We start from the raw sequence: 21,268 nt of genomic DNA on the forward strand, positions 1-21,268 counted from the left end.
ACACGCAATACCGTGTGTAACCACAAGGGCACACACACACAGATTCAGGAAACCGACCCCGCCAAGCAAACTCACACACCGCAATACCGTGTGTAACCACAAGGGCACACACAAAGTCTTGAAAATGTACTTCCAGGGGACCATTTTATTATAATTTTTTTTAGCAGGCATATCAGCAAGCTATTTTCTATTGATTGCAATGCTTGTGCCCGTGGGAAAAATGGGTCCCCACGGCGTGAGTACTATGTCAGGTCATGGTCCCCAGCAGGATAGAAAAACAAACACACACACACACACACACACACACACACACACACACACACACACACACACACACACACACACACACACACACACACACACACACACACACACACACACACACACACACACACACACACACACACGCACACACATCCACACACAGGCAGAATCTGCTGTGATTGGCCAGTCCTCCCTATGCAAGGGCTCTTGTGGTATAAAGCCCGACTAGAGAGAGGGAGGAGACACACACACTGCTTGCTGGCTGAGACTTCTGGTACAGTACTGTATCTCACCACTATCCGGTCATCATCCACACAAGTGCGGCTCTGCACCTTTTCCACCCTCTTCATCTGGATCTATCTGCCCGAACATGTGCAGAGGATTGGCGACGCTCCCTGCTACCTGCTTGAAGAGGTAATAATAATAATAATAATAATACATTTAATTTGTAATGCGCTTTAAATTTGGAAAATGTACAGCGCTACAAAATAAAAAATAAAAAGGCTTTAAAAACATAGGCAATTAAAAAACAAGGCATAAAAACATACCAAAAAAGGGGATAAAACAAGGTATGTATAAAAAGAGGACCTAAAATTACCAGGACTGGTCACCCTCGGAGAATTTAAAGCCATTTTAAAATCCTACGAATTCAGTTCCCTCGGACAGTGCAACTGTGTTTGATAACTTGCCTGTTTGATAACTTGCCTGAAATTGGAGCTTGCTGTGAATGTTTTATCTGTATTTTATCGTGATGTTCTTTTTTATGTTGAAACTCTCTGCTGCCTTGCTTGGCCAGATCGCTCTTGAAAAAGAGATTTTAATCTCAATGATGCTTATCTGGTTAAATAAATGATTTGATTGATTGATTGATAAAAGGTTAAAACTAAGAAAAATCAGGGGTGCCCCAGTGGCAAACCACATAACGTGCTGAGTCGCGGCACGGCCGACCCGGGTTCGATTCCCGAACCCGTAGTTATTTGTCGAATGTCTTCCCCCCACTCTGTCTCTCTCTCTCTCTCTCTCTCTCTCTCTCTCTCTCTCTCTCTCTCTCTCTCTCTCTCTCTCTCTTTTTCTCTACTGGACTGCCCAGTAGAATAAAGCGAAAAATCTTAAAAAAATAAAAAAAAATAAGAAAAATCTTTGGTCAGGTAAGACTGACTTGGGCCGAGCGACAGGTTGACCCCATGGTCTGGGGGATCGGTCCTATATATACCCATCGGACGCTCTGCTGTTACAGTATGTGTACTACTGATGACATTTCATAATTTATAATTACATTTTGAATTACACATGTACATATTCTATTTGGAAGACAAGAGTGCCATTTGTGCCAAAGTGACTAATGATTCCATGTTAGAGGCTTTAAAAAGTTACGTGAAAACCTCACTTCCAACCTCCAGCAGGTTAATATGTATACTCGCTAGGTACCTACATATATAACTATGTTATCTTCATATGTTCCAGCATGGTAATACAGTATGTATTATATGCCAGGTACCTACATATAACAATTGTATCTTCATATGTTCCAGCAGGTTAATATGTGTACATGCTGGGTACCTACATATATAACTATTTTATCTTCATATGTTCCAGCATGGTAATACAGTATGTATTATATGCCAGGTACCTACATATAAAAATTGTATCTTCATATGTTCCAGCAGGTTAATATGTGTACATGCTGGGTACCTATACATATAACTATTGTATCTTCATATCTTTCAGCATGGTAATACAGTATGTGCACACGCCAGGTACCTACAGTAGGCTACACATGACTATTATCTTCACATGTTTACGCAAGTTACTCTGTACACGCCGAGTATTGTACCTACATATAACTATATCATCTTCATATGACTACAGTATTTCTTACTGTATTCTCACCGTCCTTCCCCCCAGTGCTAAAGACATCAAGCACAAGATCGGCTTCCTGCTCCAGAAGCCTGATCTGCAGTCAGTGGACCAGAAGAATCTGAAGGAGAAGACCACTGCAGCCAAGAGGTCAGCAGCATTCATTCATATTTTAATATGTTCTCTTTAATTTTTATCAAATTGATCGTTTGTTTATTCGAGATCCACTACTGACTAATCGACTACTCTTCGGAGGGTTAAAGAAAATAAGAAGCACACAAAATACACAGTAGCCTATCCACATGTAACACGTATGATACATAATGGGATATAACACCAGATAACGTCTTAAAAATTACATCAGTTTATACAAATATCATCAATTCTGCTAAAGGGAGCGATTCAGGCACAAAGTAACATTTTTAAGTACTGGGGAAAACTGAAAACAGTTTTCATCAAGCGGTACAATTAATGTTCCCCATCAACACACAGGGTACTGTCAACAGGTTGTATTATGTGGATGTGATTTGAATCGGACCTGTCGTTTAATCACATCTTCAAAGGTACCCGAGGGGGCCATCGATATAACATAGTTAATGATTATTAAGGTGTCTATGGTGATGAAAGCAGGTGGAGGGGAGCATATGGGTTTATTGCCAGGGTTGTTGTGCAACTATCAGACGAGAGAGCGAGACTGGTACTGTTAGATTCTGCCGGCAACGCTGAACTGGTTTATGCCGTTATGACGAGAGTATGAGAGGATATTTATGAGATAATGTCCACGACAGGAGCAGCCGCACAAACAGTGGCTCAGGAGGTAGAGCGGTCGTCTGGTAATCCGGAGGTTCCCGGGTTTGATTCCCCCTCCTCCCGGGCAGCGTGTCGAAGTGTCCTTGAGCACTTCACTTAACACTTAACCCCTAATTGCTCCCGATGAGCAGGTTGGCACCTTGCACGGTTGCCTCCACCGTCGTTGTGTGTGAATGTGTGAGTGAATGGGTCAAATGTGAGGAACAAGTTGTAAAGCGCTTTGGATAAAAGCTGCTACAGTATATAAATGCAGACTGTGGTTCAGATCATATTCCAGTAGTGATGAAAATGAAGATCAAACTGAAAACCATCAAGAAAAAGAAAACGACACACAAAAGATGGGATGTGAAGAGTCTGAAAGGAGAAACCATGAAGAGACAATACATTAACGAAGTGAACAAAACATTAGAAAATAGAGAGTTAGCAGATATTGAAGATCCACAAGAACTATGGACAAAACTGAAAGAAAAACTGGGAAGCGTTGCAGACATAATCTGTGGTAAACCAGAAAAAGTTGAGAAACAAGAGTGGATGACGAAAGACATTCTGGATGAGATGAAAAAGAGAGCAGACATGAAGAATGCAGACAGAAAAACTGAATACAACAGAGCAAAACGAAAAGTACAGAAGATGTGTAGAGATGCAAAAGAGAAGTATTACAAAGAAAAATGCAAGGCAATTGAAGATCTAGACAAGAAGCACAACCCTCTCATGTACAACAAGATCCAACAACTAACAAGGAAGAGGAAAAAAACAACCCAAGGTGTCAGAGACAAAGAAGGAAAACTGCTCCTTGACGAGAAGGAAATAATCAATAGATGGGCAGAGTATGTGGAAACACTATACAAAGACCAGAACAGAACATCAGACACAGGAATTAGTCTAGAAGAGATAGAAAAAGTCCAGATCACGAAAAAAGAAGTTGAAGAGGCTGTGAAGTCACTGGCCACGGACAGATCGCCCGGCGAGGATGAGATCCCTGCTGAACTGATTAAGAACTCTGGTGACCGATGCATCGAGCTCCTTGTGAAACTGGTAAACAACATCTATAACTCAGGAAATATTCCAAATGATTTCCTAAAATCAATGTTCATTCCGATCCCAAAGACCGGAAGAGCCACAGAATGCAACAATTACAGGACTATCAGTTTGATATCTCATGCATCAAAAGTACTCCTGAAAATCATCAAGAACAGAATAGAACCCATAATTGAACATCAGCTCTCGGATAGCCAAATGGGCTTTCGCAAAGGAAAAGGAACAAGAGATGCAATCTGCCAACTCAGAATCATTGGTGAAAAATCGATAGACCAACAGAAGAAGCTGTATATTTGCTTCATCGATTTCACGAAGGCCTTCGACAGAGTTGAACATACAACATTGATGAGAACAATGGAATAATTCAAAATACCAGTTTCTGACCGAAGAATAATTGCCAACTTATACTGGAGGCAGAAGGCTAATGTTAGAATAGGAAAGGAGAAATCAAGAGACTTCCCGGTGGAGAAGGGTGTAAGACAAGGATGCATCTTGTCCCCTGTACTCTTTAATATGTACAGTGAATCACTGATGAAAAAAGGTCTGAGAGGAGGGAAAGGAGTAAAACTTGGCGAAGAGAACATCACCAATATAAGATACGCGGATGACACTGCTATAGTCTGTAACTGTCAAGAAGATCTACAGGACATGATGAATAAGCTGAATGTCGAATGCAAAAACTATGGAATGTCACTAAACACAAAGAAAACTAAAGTAATGATCATTGAAAAAACACCAGGAACTGTTTGTAAAATACAGGTGGATGGAGAAAAACTTGAACAAGTGAAGGAGTACATGTACCTTGGAAGCTGGATCAGTGAAGGTGGAAGAGCTAACATGGACATTAAGAGAAGAACCGGAATTGCAAAGGGCGCATTCTGGAACCATAAAGAATTATTGAGAAGAAACATAAGTTGGAAAACGAAGACCAGGATTTTGGAAACGTATGTTATGTCAGTCTTTTCATACGGAGCAGAAGCATGGACGCTGAATGAAGAGGCAAAGAGGATGATAGACTCTTTTGAAATGTGGACACTGAGGAAGATGCTGAAGATAACATGGAAGGATAAGATCAAGAATGAGGAGGTACTGAGAAGAGCGGATATGCAAGGAGGACAGCTGCTGGAGAGGTTGAAAAAGAGAAAGATGGAGTTGTGCGGGCATGTTCTGAGAGGATCCAGCGGGGAGATGTTCAAGAAGGTGGTGATGGGGAAGGTGGATGGAAAGAGAGGAAGTGGAAGACCAAGAAGAGGCTGGGTAGACGATGTCTGTGATTGGAGTGGAGTGAGAGGCGGAGTCACGGAGTTGGAGAGAAGAAGTGGGGACAGAATGGGTTGGAGAGTGATAGGCAACCTTCGGAACGAAGAAGCCACCTAATGATGATGATGATTTACCATTTTACAATAAATAATTACATGAGGTGAAACGGATTGAAGTGGAAGCTTTTTTATTGTATTATTATTATTTTCATATTTTTATTTCATCCTCTGCTTTGGGTTGCATGTGCAATTGGAAAGGGCGGTCGGGTAGCACAGCGGACTAAGCGTCTGTCTACCACCGCAGAGACACTGGTATCGAATCCGGCTGTCAGCGGTGCCTCCGGCTTGACCGCCCGTCATACTGGCACAATTGGCAGTGTCAGCGGGAGGGAAGCCGGTGGGTGGTAATCTGGTCGTTGTAAACAGCGACTCCTACAGGTCGGTCAGGGCGCCTGCACAGCGAGGGAGGGAGATGGTGAGGGTAGTGTGACCTCCCACGCGTTACACTTCACCAATGAGAGTCCTCGCTGCCAGGTGAAAAGAGGCTGCTGGCTGTCTCCTATGTATCGGAGGAAGCATGTGATAGACTTCAGGGCTCCCTAGACCGACCAGTGGGGGGCACATGCGCGCAACGACCAGGAAGGGGAGGGGGGAATTGGCATAACGACTAAATTGGGATGGGAGGAAAATACAGAAAAATAGGAGGAGAAAAAGTGGATTAAAGAAAATGCAATTGGAACAATTATACACCGAAATGTACAGCAGAAATGTTTCGCTCATGTGTTACGCCTGTTCTGTAGACTGGGGCCGTTCAGGAATCTGCGCTTCAGATAAACATGGCTTTACTATATCAACGTCACTGTATTAAACCGTAGACTGATGGTAGCCAGCTAGCGTCACGTTGGACACTAACCAACTGCACTGTTGTCGTTTCAGAGCTCCTCTGGTAGAGGAAGTAGAGAAGTGGAAGGAGTCCTTCAACAACTTGATGACCAATGAAGGTGAGCGTCTCATTATCCCACAGATACGGATGTAATCCCATACCAAACAGATACGGATGTAATCCCATACCAAACAGATACGGATGTAATCCCATACCAAACAGATACGGATGTAATCCCATACCAAACAGATACGGATGTAATCCCATACCAAACACATACTGATGTAATCCCATACCAAACACATACTGATGTAATCCCATACCAAACACATACTGATGTACAGTAATCCCATACCAAACACATACTGATGTAATCCCATACCAAACAGATACGGATGTAATCCCATACCAAACAGATACTGATGTAATACCATACCAAACAGATACTGATGTAATCCCATACCAAACACATACTGATGTAATCCCATACCAAACACATACTGATGTAATCCCATATACCAAACACATACTGATGTAATCCCATACCAAACACATACGGATATAATCCCATACCAAACACATACTGATGTAATCCCATACCAAACACATACTGATGTAATCCCATACCAAACACCTCATACCAAACACATACAGATGTAATCCCATACCAAACACATACTGATGTAATCCCATACCAAAGTGAACGGTTTCAGTGGAATCACGTTATTGGTTATTGTCGTTATTGATTGGACCTGAGTTTATTTCTAAACTACAGTATTAGGAATGTCTGCCCACCAAAACCTGCATGGACTACAACGTATCATGCCGGTTATGGTACAGACCCTCACCTGCACCTTGTGTGTACTGTTTACATTTACTCTATACATAACTATGTTTTTGTATACTATAGTTAGTATAGTATAGTTACATATAGCATAACTGTATTGTATAGTATATTGTATAGTAGTGTATATAAGACGCATTACCTTTAATTCATAAATTTAGCATTGTATTGTATTTTATCTTAGTACCTTTTATTATGTCTATTTTATTATCTATTCTATTTTATTCTATTATTATTCTATTTGTATTCTTGCACAATCAAGGCAGGCATGGCCACCTTCATTTCCCTACGTGTCTCGTGTATGTATGTGACAAATAAATCTCTTGAATCTTGAATCTACATTTACTCATAGTATTATATTCAGATAACATTTTCTTTATTGCCTATCAAGCAATCAATCAAATCCTTTATTTAACCAGATAAGCATCATTGAGATTAAAATCTCTTTTTCAAGAGCCAAGCAAGGCAGCAGAAAGTTTCAACATAAAAAAAGAACATCACAATAAAATACAGATAAAACATTCACAGCAAGATCCAATTTCAGGCAACTTATCAAACAGGCGCAAGTTATCAAACACAGTTGCACTGTCCGAGGGAACTGAATTCGTAGGATTTTAAAATGGCTTTAAATTCTCAGAGGGTCACCAGTCCTGGTAATTTTAGGTCCTCCTGTATCTTGTTCCAGGATGAAGGAGCAGCATATTTAAAAGCCCTTTTTCCCCAATTCAGTTCTCATATAGGGAACATCCAGTTTTAGAGCAGCTTGAGAACGAAGGGCATACTTGTATTGCTTAGTGCACAGAAGCACGCTTAGGTACGAGGGAACCAGTTTAAGCAGAGCTTTGTGCGCAAGAGAGAGCCATCGAGAAAAGCACCGTATTTGTAGAGATGGGTAACTTGCAATGGCATATAGGGTGCAATGGTGCACTAGATTGCCACATCCAGCTTTCTAGGATACTGATCAGGTGCATACATGTAAAGTAAGTCATAATCGAGTAGTATAAACTACCTATATTTCTTATAACGTATATTATGACCGATAGGACATACAGACCCTCATCTGCACTTTTGTTTACACCGTTTATTTTTCTCTGTTTAATTTTATATTCATATTTAATTGTATTGCCTGCTGTATCCCTGTAACTTTTTCGTGCGCACTATAGAGAGCGACCATTGTAGTTGGAACGTTACAGACATTTAAGCAAAATGACTCCCCGCATGGGAATTAAAGCCATTTGCCACCTACTAGCTAAAGGAACTTAACACCATGGTGCATGTGATAGTAAGACTATCCATAAACATCCCCTGAATTCTAGGGGGTAAATTCTGAATTCTGAACAGCTTTCGACGTTGACGCTGTGACGTCGTCGTCAGACTGTTTCTTGTTCCACGAAAAAACTCTAGTCTCGACGGTGAGATTGTGCACCTAAAAGGGTTAAATCTACATAATTTATGGGCTAATCTGCCCGGAGACCTGTCCCTCCCTGTGTCAGAGAACCGAGTGGGAGAGACACCCGTCCGTGACGCTTATGGAAAGTTAGGGAGACGTCACTGGAACATACACACAGACACACAGACACACAGACACACACACACACAGAGAGAGAGAGAGAGAGAGACACACACACACACAAGGTCCGGATCTGTACTACGTGTCTGGAGGCACCGCTCGGCGGTCCCAGATGGCCTGCTGGACCCGCCCAGCTCTGCGTGGATGTCTCGGTGAGTGTGTTTCTGTGTGTGTGTGTGTGTGTGTGTGTGTGTGTGTGTTTGTGTCCCCCTTGTGTATTAAACTGGCTTGGTGGACACAACATGGGAGCAATGGCCTCTTGAGAACCATCTGGGCCTTGACCCCCGTGACCCTCTTCATTCCAAAGCTTTGGTTAATGACCCCTGATGTTGCGAAGTCTCCTCCCAGTTCCCGCTCTGCAGTCGGTGTGGCCTCCACAGAGGAGCCCCCCCCCACCCTCATCCGCCCCCTCACCCCACGTCAGTCCCCCCACCCCACGTCAGTCCCCCCACCCCGCGTCAGTCCCGCATGTGTGTTGTAGGCGGCGGTGGACTATCAATCAATCAAATCCTTTATTTAACCAGATAAGCATCATTGTGATTAAAATCTCTTCTTCAACTATATCTATTCTGCGTTAGTACCGTCAACAGTGGGACAGTAGCTACTGTAGAGGTCTCCACCACTCAGTGTCTATCCCGTGTGTTATACAGTAAGCAGTGGTAGCTATTGTAGTTGCACTGTTTATCCTGCGTTAGCACTGTATAGTGTCACTGTGAAAGAGTGGTATCTATGACTGTGACATTTTCCATAATCAGTCATTTCGGTGGGGGTGGGAATCACCAGAGGCCCCACGATACGATGTTCACGATATAATAAGATACAATGTTCACGATATAATAAGATACAATGTTCACGATATAATAAGATACGATGTTCACGATATAATAAGATACGATGTTCACGATATAATAAGATACAATGTTCACAATATAATAAGATACAATGTTCACGATATAATAAGATACGATGTTCACGATATAATAAGATACAATGTTCAAAATATTGCAATACACTACCTTTTTTCAACAGCAAATTATGACCCCAACGGAAAACATAGCAACAACAGAAAACACCTGCAATAGAAACATATACACGGGAGCTCCAGTAGCTCACCGCGTACCTCGGACGCTATTTCGGCGTCGGGGACAACCGTGCGCGTCACGGATCTGGGGTACACGAGTTCGACTCCCGGACTCGCCGTATTTTCTCAGAGTGTCTTTCCCCCAATCTATACCCCATTCAACCTGTTTCTGTCGGTCATGCTTGACCAGAAAAAAGCGATAAACGCTAAAAGAACCAGCTGACTGGTCAAAAGTTTAAAAAAAAAGAAACATATACACATCATCTGTTTTATCTAATAAGATAACGTTTTCAGTCTGTTCACCTCACTCCAGTAATTTTTATTGCAGTACAATGGGATTGTCAAGCAACCCCCCCCCCCCCCCCCCCCCCAAAAAAGGAAATATTATTTATGTCAGTATGGAGCATAGAAACAGTGCAACAAATTACAGTTCAGAACATCTAAAATGGCTAAATCAGTATCTGTCAACGTCTCTCTTCAATCTGTCTGTTTGTATGTTTGCTTGTATTACTTGCTAAATCGTTTAGCATAGTATTCATTTGTCTGTTCTCTCTCTTGTCTGTTTGTGTCAGATGGTCGTAAGGTCTTCACTGACTTCCTGAGGTCGGAATTCAGTCAGGAGAACATGGAGTTCTGGAACGCCTGCCAGCAGTACAAGAAGACCCCGTCTGCCATGATGGCTGCCAAAGCCAAGCAGCTCTACCAGCAGTATGTCGAGGCAGAGTCCCCTAATGAGGTAATTAGGGTTTCCATTTGTTGGCTGTGTATAATTCAGTAGATCACATTGGTTGATGTGAAGATAGAAGATGTTCATTATTCCAAGGGTGTTACCAGGGGTGTAAAGTACTTGAGTAATTGTACTTCGTTACAATACTTAAGTACTGTTTTGGGGGATTTGCACTTTATTCGAGTATTACTTTTACTCAATTACATTTCAGACAAAAAAAACATACTTTTTACTCCTTACATTTAAAATGCAGACCTACAAAGTACACATCTCGCAGGTCCAACAACCCTAATTAGTATATTTGTTTCTCTGGCCGAACTAACGTTAACGTTATTAATCCTGTGGCCGCACTTTATTTAAAAACAGCTAATCAAATCCCCATCAATGGAAAATGAACCTGCTATACCCATGCTGATTGGTCCTTGTGCAAGACTAGAAAGCGGGGATCTTTTATTAAACACCTGCTAAGAATAGACAGTAAGAGTGACAAGCTACAGAAGATGGCCACAAACGATAGTACGAGTGATGAAGAGGACGAAATGGAACATTTCATTGCCCCGGAATAAAAAGAAGTGTTTACTTTTACTCTTTAGTACTTAAGTACATTTAAAAGTAGAAACTTTTTTACTTTTACTCAAGTGTGTTTTTAGCCAGATACTCTGACGTTTACTTGAGTAGGATTTTGAGACGGTACCCATACTTTCACTTAAGTATAATTTCTGGGTACTTTTTATACCCCTGGTGAAGATAGAAGACCTTCATTATTCCAAGGTTGTTTCATGCATTTACATTTAGTAATTTAGCTGACGCTTTTATCCAAAGCCACTAACAAATTGAGAACAACAAGTCAGCAGCTAAGGGTCAATGGCATTGTTGGTCAATAGTGTTGAACTTGAGTGTTACAGTCTGAGTGCATAGTAGTATAGACATATTGGCATGATAGGTAGTAGTATAAGTATAGTAGCATGGTAGTAAGGTACATAATAGTAAAAAGACGGTGGAATTGTGAGGGAAAAGATAAGAAAATATCATTCATCTATATAAGTAATTCCCCAATTTTCACCAACGATGGTGATATAAGAAGCACAATCCCAGATTTACACCATAGCTACCCTTCCTCAGCTCAGGACAGATTGTCCTGCGGCTCATTACACACAGAGACCCTCATATTGGAGGGGGGCTTCCCACTCTCCAGAACATTTACAACAAGCGGTGCATGGGTAAGGCTAAGAGAATTATCAAAGACTCCAGCCACCCAAACAACTGCCTCTTTGAACTGCTGCGGTCAGGCAAGCGATACCGGAGTCTCATGGCAAGCACAAAAAGACTCAGAAGAAGCTTCTATTCCCAGGCCATCAGGTTGCTCAACGAACAATAACACTATGCAACAACCATCAAATGCACTCACAGCACACACATCCACACGCACACACTCACTTAAACAAACAACTCACTGCAGCACCCACTCTACACACTTTAGAACACCTAAACACACTTTATATTTATTGGCAAATAATTTGCACTACAACCCATACCTCAGTACACCTTACTGTAAATTGTACCTAAATTGTACCTCATCCCATTTCTGCTTTGCACTATATAGTAGATTGTATATTAGTATATTGTATTGTATATTGTATGGTAACTCAGTTACTTCTACTCTGCATTGAACATTGTACAGTACATATGTACATACTGAACACTTGTGTCTACGTACGTGACTTCTATTTTTTACTTGCTATACTTATTTTATTTTATACTTATCTTTTTTGTCTAGCACAGTCTCTGGAGTGTAACAGAAAGAAGCATTTTGTATAAAAGTATTCTGTACTTCTGTATGATAACTAATAAAGAAACTTGAACTTGAACTTGAACTTGACATACATATAATTGTTTTGATATAACTTCCGGTGTGGTGTGGATGTGACGACCTTACCGTGCGCAGTGGCGTTCTTGGGTTTCATATCTGCGTATACCAATAGTATATGAAATCTTATATCTTATAGTGGGCCACCGTGCCCAAAAAGTTGGACATTGAGTATCTAGACCCGTTTCAAATAGACATTAACTTATAGGTCTAATATTACTGTGGTGTTTGTTAATATGCCTTAACAAACAAGTAGGCTTCAGCCTCCCCCTCAGCTCCCTCACACCATGAGGCACTTCCGATGGCCTCACTCACGGTGGAGCCATCCCACGTTTGACGCCAATGTTGCAAATTCAGGGGGCAGCCAGGAATCGAACCTGTGTCGCCCCCCAGACCGCGTGTAGCTTAATGCCTAGGGATGGGAATTGATAGGATTTTATCGATACGATTCCATTATCGATTCTGCTTATCGATTCGATTCTTTATCGATTCTCTTATCGATACCTGATCAATTTATAATTTAAATAAATAAATTGGAAATGCAACAGAACTAAGCTGGTTAGAATAACAACATGCAACTTGACATTTCTGATTGTCATTTATTGTTGAGCCCCCATGTCAGGGGCGACAGTGGCTCGGGAGGTAGAGCAGTCGTCTGGCAATCCGGAGGTTCCCGGTTCGATTCCCGCTCCTCCCGGGCAGCGTGTCGATGTGTCCTTGAGCAAGACACTTAACCCCTAACTGCTCCCGATGAGCAGGTTGGCACCTTGCATGGTTGCCTGCGCCGTCGTTGTTTCAAGTTTCAAGTTTCTTTAATAGTTGTCATACAGAAGTACAGAATACTTTTATACAAAATACTTCTTACTGTTGCGCTCCAGAGACTGTGCAAGACAAGATAAGTATGAAATAAAATAACATAGTAAAATTAGAAGTAAAAAAATGAGGTCACAGTGTTCAGTTTAGACATATGTACAATGTTCGATGCAGAATAGACATAGTTACCATACAATATACAATACTGTGCAGTGTACTAATATACAATACTATATAGTGCAAGGCAGAAATGGAGAAATGGGACGAGGTGCAATTTAGGTACAATTCACAGTAGGTGTACGAGTTGTAGTGCAAATCCTTTATCAATAAAAATAAAGTGTAGTTGTGAGAATGTGTGAGTGATTGGGTAAAATGTAAGGAACAAATTGTAAAGCGCTTTGGATAAAAGCGCTATATAAAAAAGCAGCCATTTACCATGTCAGAAAAATACAAAAAATAAAACATTAACTATAGCCTACACTTAAATAAAATAATGTATTTGAGATTCTCTTAAAATGTATTTATTTTTTTATTCTTAAACTAATTTAATCTATTGAATAACAGTCGTTATTCCTCTTGACTTCTGTCTCACACACACACACACAGACACACAGAGCTCCCTCCCCGGGCCCCTGTCCTGTAGGTATTGGCTTGTGTTGCTACACGGACACATTTGTATGTTGCACCATGGTACTTCCTGTCTGACGGACTCAGAGTAGAGACTTAGTAAATAAACAATCCGGCTCTTATTATATGTGAACTAAAGAGTACAATGTTTACACAACAGTCCCCACCCGCTGTTTTATTGTATTTGTACCTGTACTATCCGCTGTCAGCTGTTTATCTCTCTTTGTGAGCTTGATTAAATAGCGTTAGCTCACGTTAGCTAGCGATAGCTCCGCGGCAAATTTTAGCTCACCCTAAACTAAATCAATGACCATGTTCTAAAGCATTCAAGTAGTTTTCACTGCACATAGAAGTAGCCAAACAGCGGGAGCATTTCGGGAGCATATGACCAAAAGCCAGGCAATTTCGAGCCCTTAAGGAATCAAATAGAGTCTGCCATGGCTACATGCTAACGCGCGCAACTGTAGGAAAAACCTGGCAGCGATAAGGGAATCGAAAGTCACAGGAGCCACACGGTTCCAGGCATCGGCCAATTAGGAACCGGTTCCCAACGGGAACCGGTTTTCGATTCCCATCCCTATTAATGCCAGCGGAAGAGTGCAAGGGCGCTTCCGCATTCTTCGCCGCGCATGCGCATGAGGTCCTCGCTTAGTTCAGACGCCCCATTCAACACGGTGAATCCCAAACTCGAAACTCCGTTAAGCTCCAGAGAGAGAGAGGCTGAAAACCGCCAGTTCTTGCCCGACGGATGGGAGCCGAATCGGGATCCGAGTTTTCTGATGAATAGCCCCAAAACATGGAGGTTGCGAACGGCGCCGGCTTCGCTGACCAGAGCTCTCTCAGATTCAAAATTGCAGCCTGGAACATACATGTTTCGGAACCAATGTGTAACTAGACAGTTACAATATAACATTTATATTAATTAATTAATTAACCCAGTTAATGCCTTAAGAGAAAGAGTCTGGTGGTCAATTACTACGGAAATGTTGTGTCTTACTAATAATAACTAATTCCGCGGTCAATATAAGTCTCTGTGATACTTTCTGAATATGATTTGGGAATGGGCAGGGTTATATTAGAAGAAAGACAGTGTAGGGCGGTTAGGTGGCCGAGCGGAGATTGCGTTCGTCACCAGCCCCGGAGCTGTGAGCTGGATTCGCCTGTTCGAATCCAGCTCACAGCTCCGGGGTTGTCACCAGCTTGGCTGGCCGTCTGCACTAATACAACTTGCTGTATTAGAGGGTGGGAGAAGCTGGCGGGGTGGGTCCGGGTCGTTGTAAATAGCGACTCCTACAGTTCGGTCGGGGCGCCTGCTAAGCGCGGATAGGACTCGAGGGGGATAGTGTGGTCCTCCCACACGCTACGCCCTCTCGATGAGAATCCGCGCTGCCAGGTGAAAAGAAGCGGTGATTGGCTGGACGTGTGTCGGAGGAAGCACGTGGTAGCCTCCACTCTCCCAGATGATCTGACTGTGGGGGATAAGTGCGCAGCAACCAGGAAGGGACTGGGAATTGGCATACGACTAACATTGGGATGGGAGAAAATCGGAGGAAAATGGAGGGGGAAAAAGACAAAAAAAAAAAAAAAAAAAGAAGAAAGACAGTGTAAACAATATAATTAACTCTGAATATAATAATGACGAAAAATAAACAGGATACACAACACAACAAGGTGCACTACCGTGTTTATTTTTCGTCATTATTATATTCAGAGTTAATTATATTGTTTACACTGTCTTTCTTCTAATATAACCCTGCCCATTCCCAAATCATATTCAGAAAGTATCACAGAGACTTATATTGACCGCGGAATTAGTTATTATTAGTAAGACACAACATTTCCGTAGTAATTGACCACCAGACTCTTTCTCTTAAGGCATTAACTGGGTTAATTAATATAAATGTTATATTGTAACTGTCTAGTTACACATTGGTTCCGAAACATGTATGTTCCAGGCTGCAATTTTGAATCTGAGAGAGCTCTGGTCAGCGAAGCCGGCGCCGTTCGCGACCTCCATGTTTTGGGGCTATTCATCAGAAAACTCGGATCCCGATTCGGCTCCCATCCGTCGGGCAAGAACTGGCGGTTTTCAGCCTCTCTCTCTGGAGCTTAACGGAGTTTCGAGTTTGGGATTCACCGTGTTGAATGGGGCGTCTGAACTAAGCAAGGACCTCATGCGCATGCGCGGCGAAGAATGCGGAAGCGCTCTTGCACTCTTCCGCTGGCATTAAGCTACAAGCCCCCAGACCACAGGCGACAGCGCTGACCAGTCAACTAAAGGGTTCGACCCGTTAGCCAAGGGCTAGTGAGTCTAGGCATCCACAGTGATTACACTATCCAATCAGAGTCCTTCAAAGGGCCAAAAACAATCCTCTAAACAAAGAGCCACATTTGGCATAACAGTATATTAATATCTCATCTGCATCTTCTGGCCGTCTCAGACCTACTCCTATCCGAGCTCCGGGAGGGTCATCAAGGAGAAGCCGCATTTTCTCAGTCCTTGCCCCACAATGGTGGAATGAACTGCCCACCACAGTTAGGACAGCCGAAACCCGTCCAATCTTTCGCCATTGACTAAAGACGCACTTCTTCAACCATTATCTGAAAGGATTTTTTTTTCAGAAAAAAAAAATATATCTAACCCTAACTAACCTTACTGTCATGCACAACTAACCTACACTGTAGCACTCAACACTTTGATGAACATTGTTACTCTGATAGAGCTGATAGAGTTGTGCCCTTCCTGATGACTTGTCGTACAGAACTTGTAAGGGCGCGGATCCACCTGCCTCATATTTATGACCGCACGTGTCTTTTTTCAATGTATTCCAATGGGGAGGGAGCGTATGCGGCCGCAGGCGGCCGCCTATAGGAAGTGCGCTGCAGTCGGCTTTTTTTTCCAGCGCCTTTCAGCTTTTCTATGCGGCCGCACACAGCCTAGAGAGTTGAAACTTTCTGAACTTTTCAGAGCGGTGCGCCGAGCGCATATTCAGACAACCAATCACAGCCAGTCATATCTACCACTCTGCTTGTAACCTGACACCGGAGCTGCCTGCCTGTCTACCCGCAAGAGAGACAGGAGCAGTATGAGCGCACAAATACACTAATAACTACACGAATACACTAATAAAAAGCAAAGGGCGATCTGTGGTGTCAGGCAATAACTATATATAATTAATATACAATAAAGTGTATTAAATATGCTATATGTGCAAAACCGCGGCAGTAAAATACAATGGCTGTCGCTAGATTTCTTTCTCTCTGTCATCTCGCTACAAGATGCGCTTCATCCCAAAACTACCGGCGCACTGCCAGCTTTTTCAGCTGGAAATATGAGGCAGGTGGACGCGGGCCCTAAGTCGCTTTGGATAAAAGTGTCAGCTAAATGACAAAATGTAAATGTATATATCACCCCTCCTCCTCTTGGCAGGTCAATTTAGATTCAGCCACCAGGGAGGAGACCAAGCAGAACCTTGAGAGCGGAGGAGGCTTGTCCTGTTTCGACGAGGCCCAAAAGAAGATCTACACTTTGATGGAAAAAGACTCCTACAGGCGCTTCCTCCACTCCAAACTCATCCTGGATCTGTCCCTGACGCATGCCGCCGCTCCGCTGGACAAGAAGGGAAAGAAAAATAACTGTTCCGAGAACAAGCATACATTGAATAGAGGCTAATCGCAAAGATTGAACACGGACGACTCCAGGATGCGCTACAGACCCTGCAGGTGTTTGAGATTGTGAGAACGTAGCTAGTAGAAGAAGAAAAAAACCATGAAAGTATGACTAGAATTTGTTTTTCCGTGTCCTGTGTGTAGAGTTAATGAAAGTAGTATTGAGTGAGTTTGTTTCGGAGAGGAGACTTAATTATCAGGGATGTGGCTGTGATACAAAATGGTAAACGTTTATTTTTGGAAATACATTTGAAACTAAGTGGATTAGTATTTCATTTTGTACGTTCTATGTGTCCTGAACTCAGAGACATAGTGGAAGCCATATATTATTAGTTATATTTATTTATTTTCATTCCTTTAAAAAAAAAAAATCCTTCTTTTTTATATTACCATAGTTACCACAGCGCTTCCCTGCAGTGTTTGCCGGCGTATATCAAGGGCTTTTGAGCCAATTAGGCCTCGGAGCCACGCGAGTAGCGTGCGCATCGTGAAAAACCTGCTTCAGCGTACACTTTCAATGCCGTTGCCACATGTCATTCCCCACACAGCTGCTCCCTGTGCCCCTCGATAACCCTGTCGTTATCAAGTCACGTCCAGGTGATGTTGCTAGTCATAACACAGGGGAAACAAAACCCATAATATCTACCTTCTATCTAGCAACACACACCCACCCCCACACGTGCACGCGAGAATACACACATGTAGATCGCTGCTTGCACACACAAAAACACACAATAGAAACTTTCCAAGAACCCACATTGTGGCGTCGCAGTTGTGTGACTGCTACAGTTTCTTTTCCTGGACTATAGGTTTTTGTACCACTGCCATGTGGCCATACTGTATCCTTGCCGATACAGCGGTGGGGCATGTTGGTATACGGTAATGGAAGAAGTACACGTTGCTTTAATGAAATAGTACTCTGGTAAAAAGTAAAAGTCCTCCATTCAAGTAAAAGTAGAAAGATATTTGCTATTGAATGTACTTAAATATGAAATGTAAAAAAAAAACATATTACGTTGTTGTTTTTCAGTGTTCCACCCTTGATCCGTTGGCCTCTAAAGGTCATGTGAAAGAGTGGTCCAGTCTTGCCGGCTCTGATCATGTCCTCTTCTTGAAGTTGGCTGGCTTCACATTTTCAAGTCCTCCATCTACACGCGTCACGTCTTGTAGTTTCTAAATCGTTTTCTTCAAAAGTAACTTGTAACTAATGGGTTCCGATAAATGCATAGCAGAGTAAAAAGTATTATACCGGTATATGCTCTTTAGTTTGTAAAAGTACAAAGTGCCCGGAAATTGAATTACTTAGTGAAGTACAAGTACCTAAAAAAAGTACAGTACTTTTACTGGTGTACTGTTTGTTGCTCAACCACTTGATTGTAGACTAATCCACTTCATCAAACACCATGCTGCTGGCAACTTGCAGCATGAGCCTGTATGATACAGCACACTGTGAAAAAACAATAGCAAACGCTGTCTTTGTGGTAGAATAGCTCAGTGTGCTTCCATGTAGCTGATAGACTAGTCTTGTAGCCGTGCAGCATAACGTAATGGAAAGTCATAATGTCACTGACCTCTATATTCAACTGAATCATTTCTACATTTGCCGTTCAAGACATATTTCCCAGTTTGGTCTGTGAAGAAGATAAAGGGACAAATGAATGTGTCCACTGTTAAAAAAAAATACCCGTTTGATGGCTTTGTGTAAAATGTATGTATTATTAAACAATGTCCACATCAATTGAAATGGCAAGCTATTTATTACATATTGTACATGCTGTTAATCCTATTTATATCGATGTTATGTATCCATAACTGACATTACTGTGATTATTTATGAATAAAGAGATGTGTCCGATGGAGGCAGGATGTGTTATTTTGTACTTTAGTACTTTTACTGAAATATATTACTCAATTAGAAGTACTGTTACTGAAATATATTACTCAAGAAGAAGTACTTTTACTGAAACGTGTTACTCAAGTATAAGTAATTTCACTGAAATATATTACTCAATTAGAAGTACTGTTACTGAAATATATTACTCAAGAAGAAGTACTTTTACTGAAACGTGTTACTCAAGTAGAAGTACTGTTACTGAAATATATTACTCAAGTATAAGTACTGTTACTGAAATACTTTACTCAAGTAGAAGTACATTTACTGAAATATATTACTCAAGTAGAAGTACTGTTAATGACATACTGTATATTACTCAAGTAGAAGTACTTTCATTTCAATAAAACTTTACTTATATGAGTACTTGTCTAGAAAATGACTCAAGTTAAACTAAAATAGTAGCACCCCACAAAAATACTTAGTAATTATTTACTTATGAGGACCAGGACTCATACCAGGGGCTTCCCACCCCATACTATTTGCTACTTTCCACCTGTGGTCTGACAAACTGACATTTTACTTGACTGTCTCAAACACAAGCAAAGCACTGTCTTCCCAAATACTTTCCGTCTGATTACACAGGCACACCAGCAGAGTAAAAATGGAAGTACAGTAAATCTTACTTGCCAGAGTAAATATTACTGTTACAAAGTAAGGTCACTGCTCCGCCCATGACGCATATGAAAGCGACAGGACAGTTCAGTGTCGGCTATCTCTAGAAGTTCCACTCGATCAAGTTCATGTTTTTTGGGGGGGGGGCGACAGTGGCTCAGGAGGTAGAACGATCGTCTGGTAGTCTGAAGGTTCCCGGTTCGATTCCCGCTCCTCCCAGGCAGCGTGTCGATGTGTCCTTGAGCAAGACACTTAACCCCTAGATGCTCTCGATGTGCAGGTTGGCACCTTGCATGGTTGGCTCCGCCATCGGTGTGTGAATGTGTGAGTGAACGGGGAGGCACGAGTCATTTATCACCTGGGTGAAACTGCTTTATACCTCCCCTATAGCCTCAGTCAGAACCAACAACACACATTCTGAATATTTCCCTCTCTTTCGCTCTACTCTGCAAGGCTGCAATTTGAGTCCCTTATTATTTAATATCGCAATAGAACCATTGGCCATTGCTCTCAGATCAAATCCTAACATAACTGGTATTCATAGGTTTGGCATCGAACAGAAGACTTCACTTTATGCGGATGACTTGCTTTTGTATCGAATCTCTCTGTCTCTATTCCAGCTGCCCTTGACCTTTTCAGTTCATTCGGTGAAATATCAGGATATAAACTAAACTTAGATAAAAGTGAGCTATTCCCTCTGAATGCTGAAGGTCGAAATTACCCCTTACATACTTTGCCCTTTAAAATGTCCCCACTTGGCTTCACATATCTTGGCATTCGTTTCACAGACAAATTTAAGGATTTATTTAAATTTAACTTCTCCCCTTTGTTAAGCAAACTGCATAAAGACTTTCAACGATGGTCGCTATTACCCCTGTCCTTAACGGCACGAGCCAACTCAGTTAAAATGAACTCCCTGCCAAAATTCTCATACCCTTTTCAATGTTTACCCATCTTTCTCACACAAGCATTTTTTCAGAAAATTTACAGTTTGGTATCGCAGTTCATCTGGAATAGGAGAGTCCCTAGGCTCGGTAAAGCCCTCCTACAAAGACCAAAACCTCTGGGAGGGATGGCTCTGCCCAATTTTAAATTCTATTATTGGGCAGCCAACTTTAGAGCACTACAACATTGGGCAAGGTTTGAAGACACACCTTCATCCCCTGTATGGTTGCTTTTGGAATCCTCTTCTTCCAGCCCTGCCTCACTGGCTGCTCTGGCTCACGCACCTCTACCTTTTCCCACCTCTCCCTACTCTAAAAATATCATTGTCAAATCAACACTCAGGATATGGAATCAGTTCAGACGACATTTTGGTTTACAATCTTTTTCTTTACTAGCTCCAATTACAGCCAACCCTGTTTCCCCCCCTTCTGTGATGGATAGAACTTTTCTCTCCTGTGGGAAGAAGGAAGAAAAAACGCGGCTTATTATATTATTACCGAGGCGCACA

General features: G+C 42.0%; 1 protein-coding gene across 1 annotated transcript; it reads left to right on the top strand.

Moving 5' to 3' along the window:
* Nucleotides 1-532: 532 nt before the first annotated feature.
* rgs4 (regulator of G protein signaling 4) lies at nt 533-19,157 on the top strand. Its single transcript, XM_084307646.1, has 5 exons — nt 533-678; nt 2,170-2,271; nt 6,165-6,229; nt 10,179-10,342; nt 17,071-19,157. The coding sequence occupies exons 1-5, from the start codon at nt 635-637 to the stop codon at nt 17,311-17,313; spliced, it is 618 nt and encodes a 205-aa protein (XP_084163772.1). The 5' UTR covers nt 533-634; the 3' UTR covers nt 17,314-19,157.
* Nucleotides 19,158-21,268: the final 2,111 nt, after the last annotated feature.

Source organism: Notolepis coatsorum (assembly GCF_963971535.1).
Source record: "Notolepis coatsorum genome assembly, chromosome: 2".
NCBI classification, from domain to species: domain Eukaryota; kingdom Metazoa; phylum Chordata; class Actinopteri; order Aulopiformes; family Paralepididae; genus Notolepis; species Notolepis coatsorum.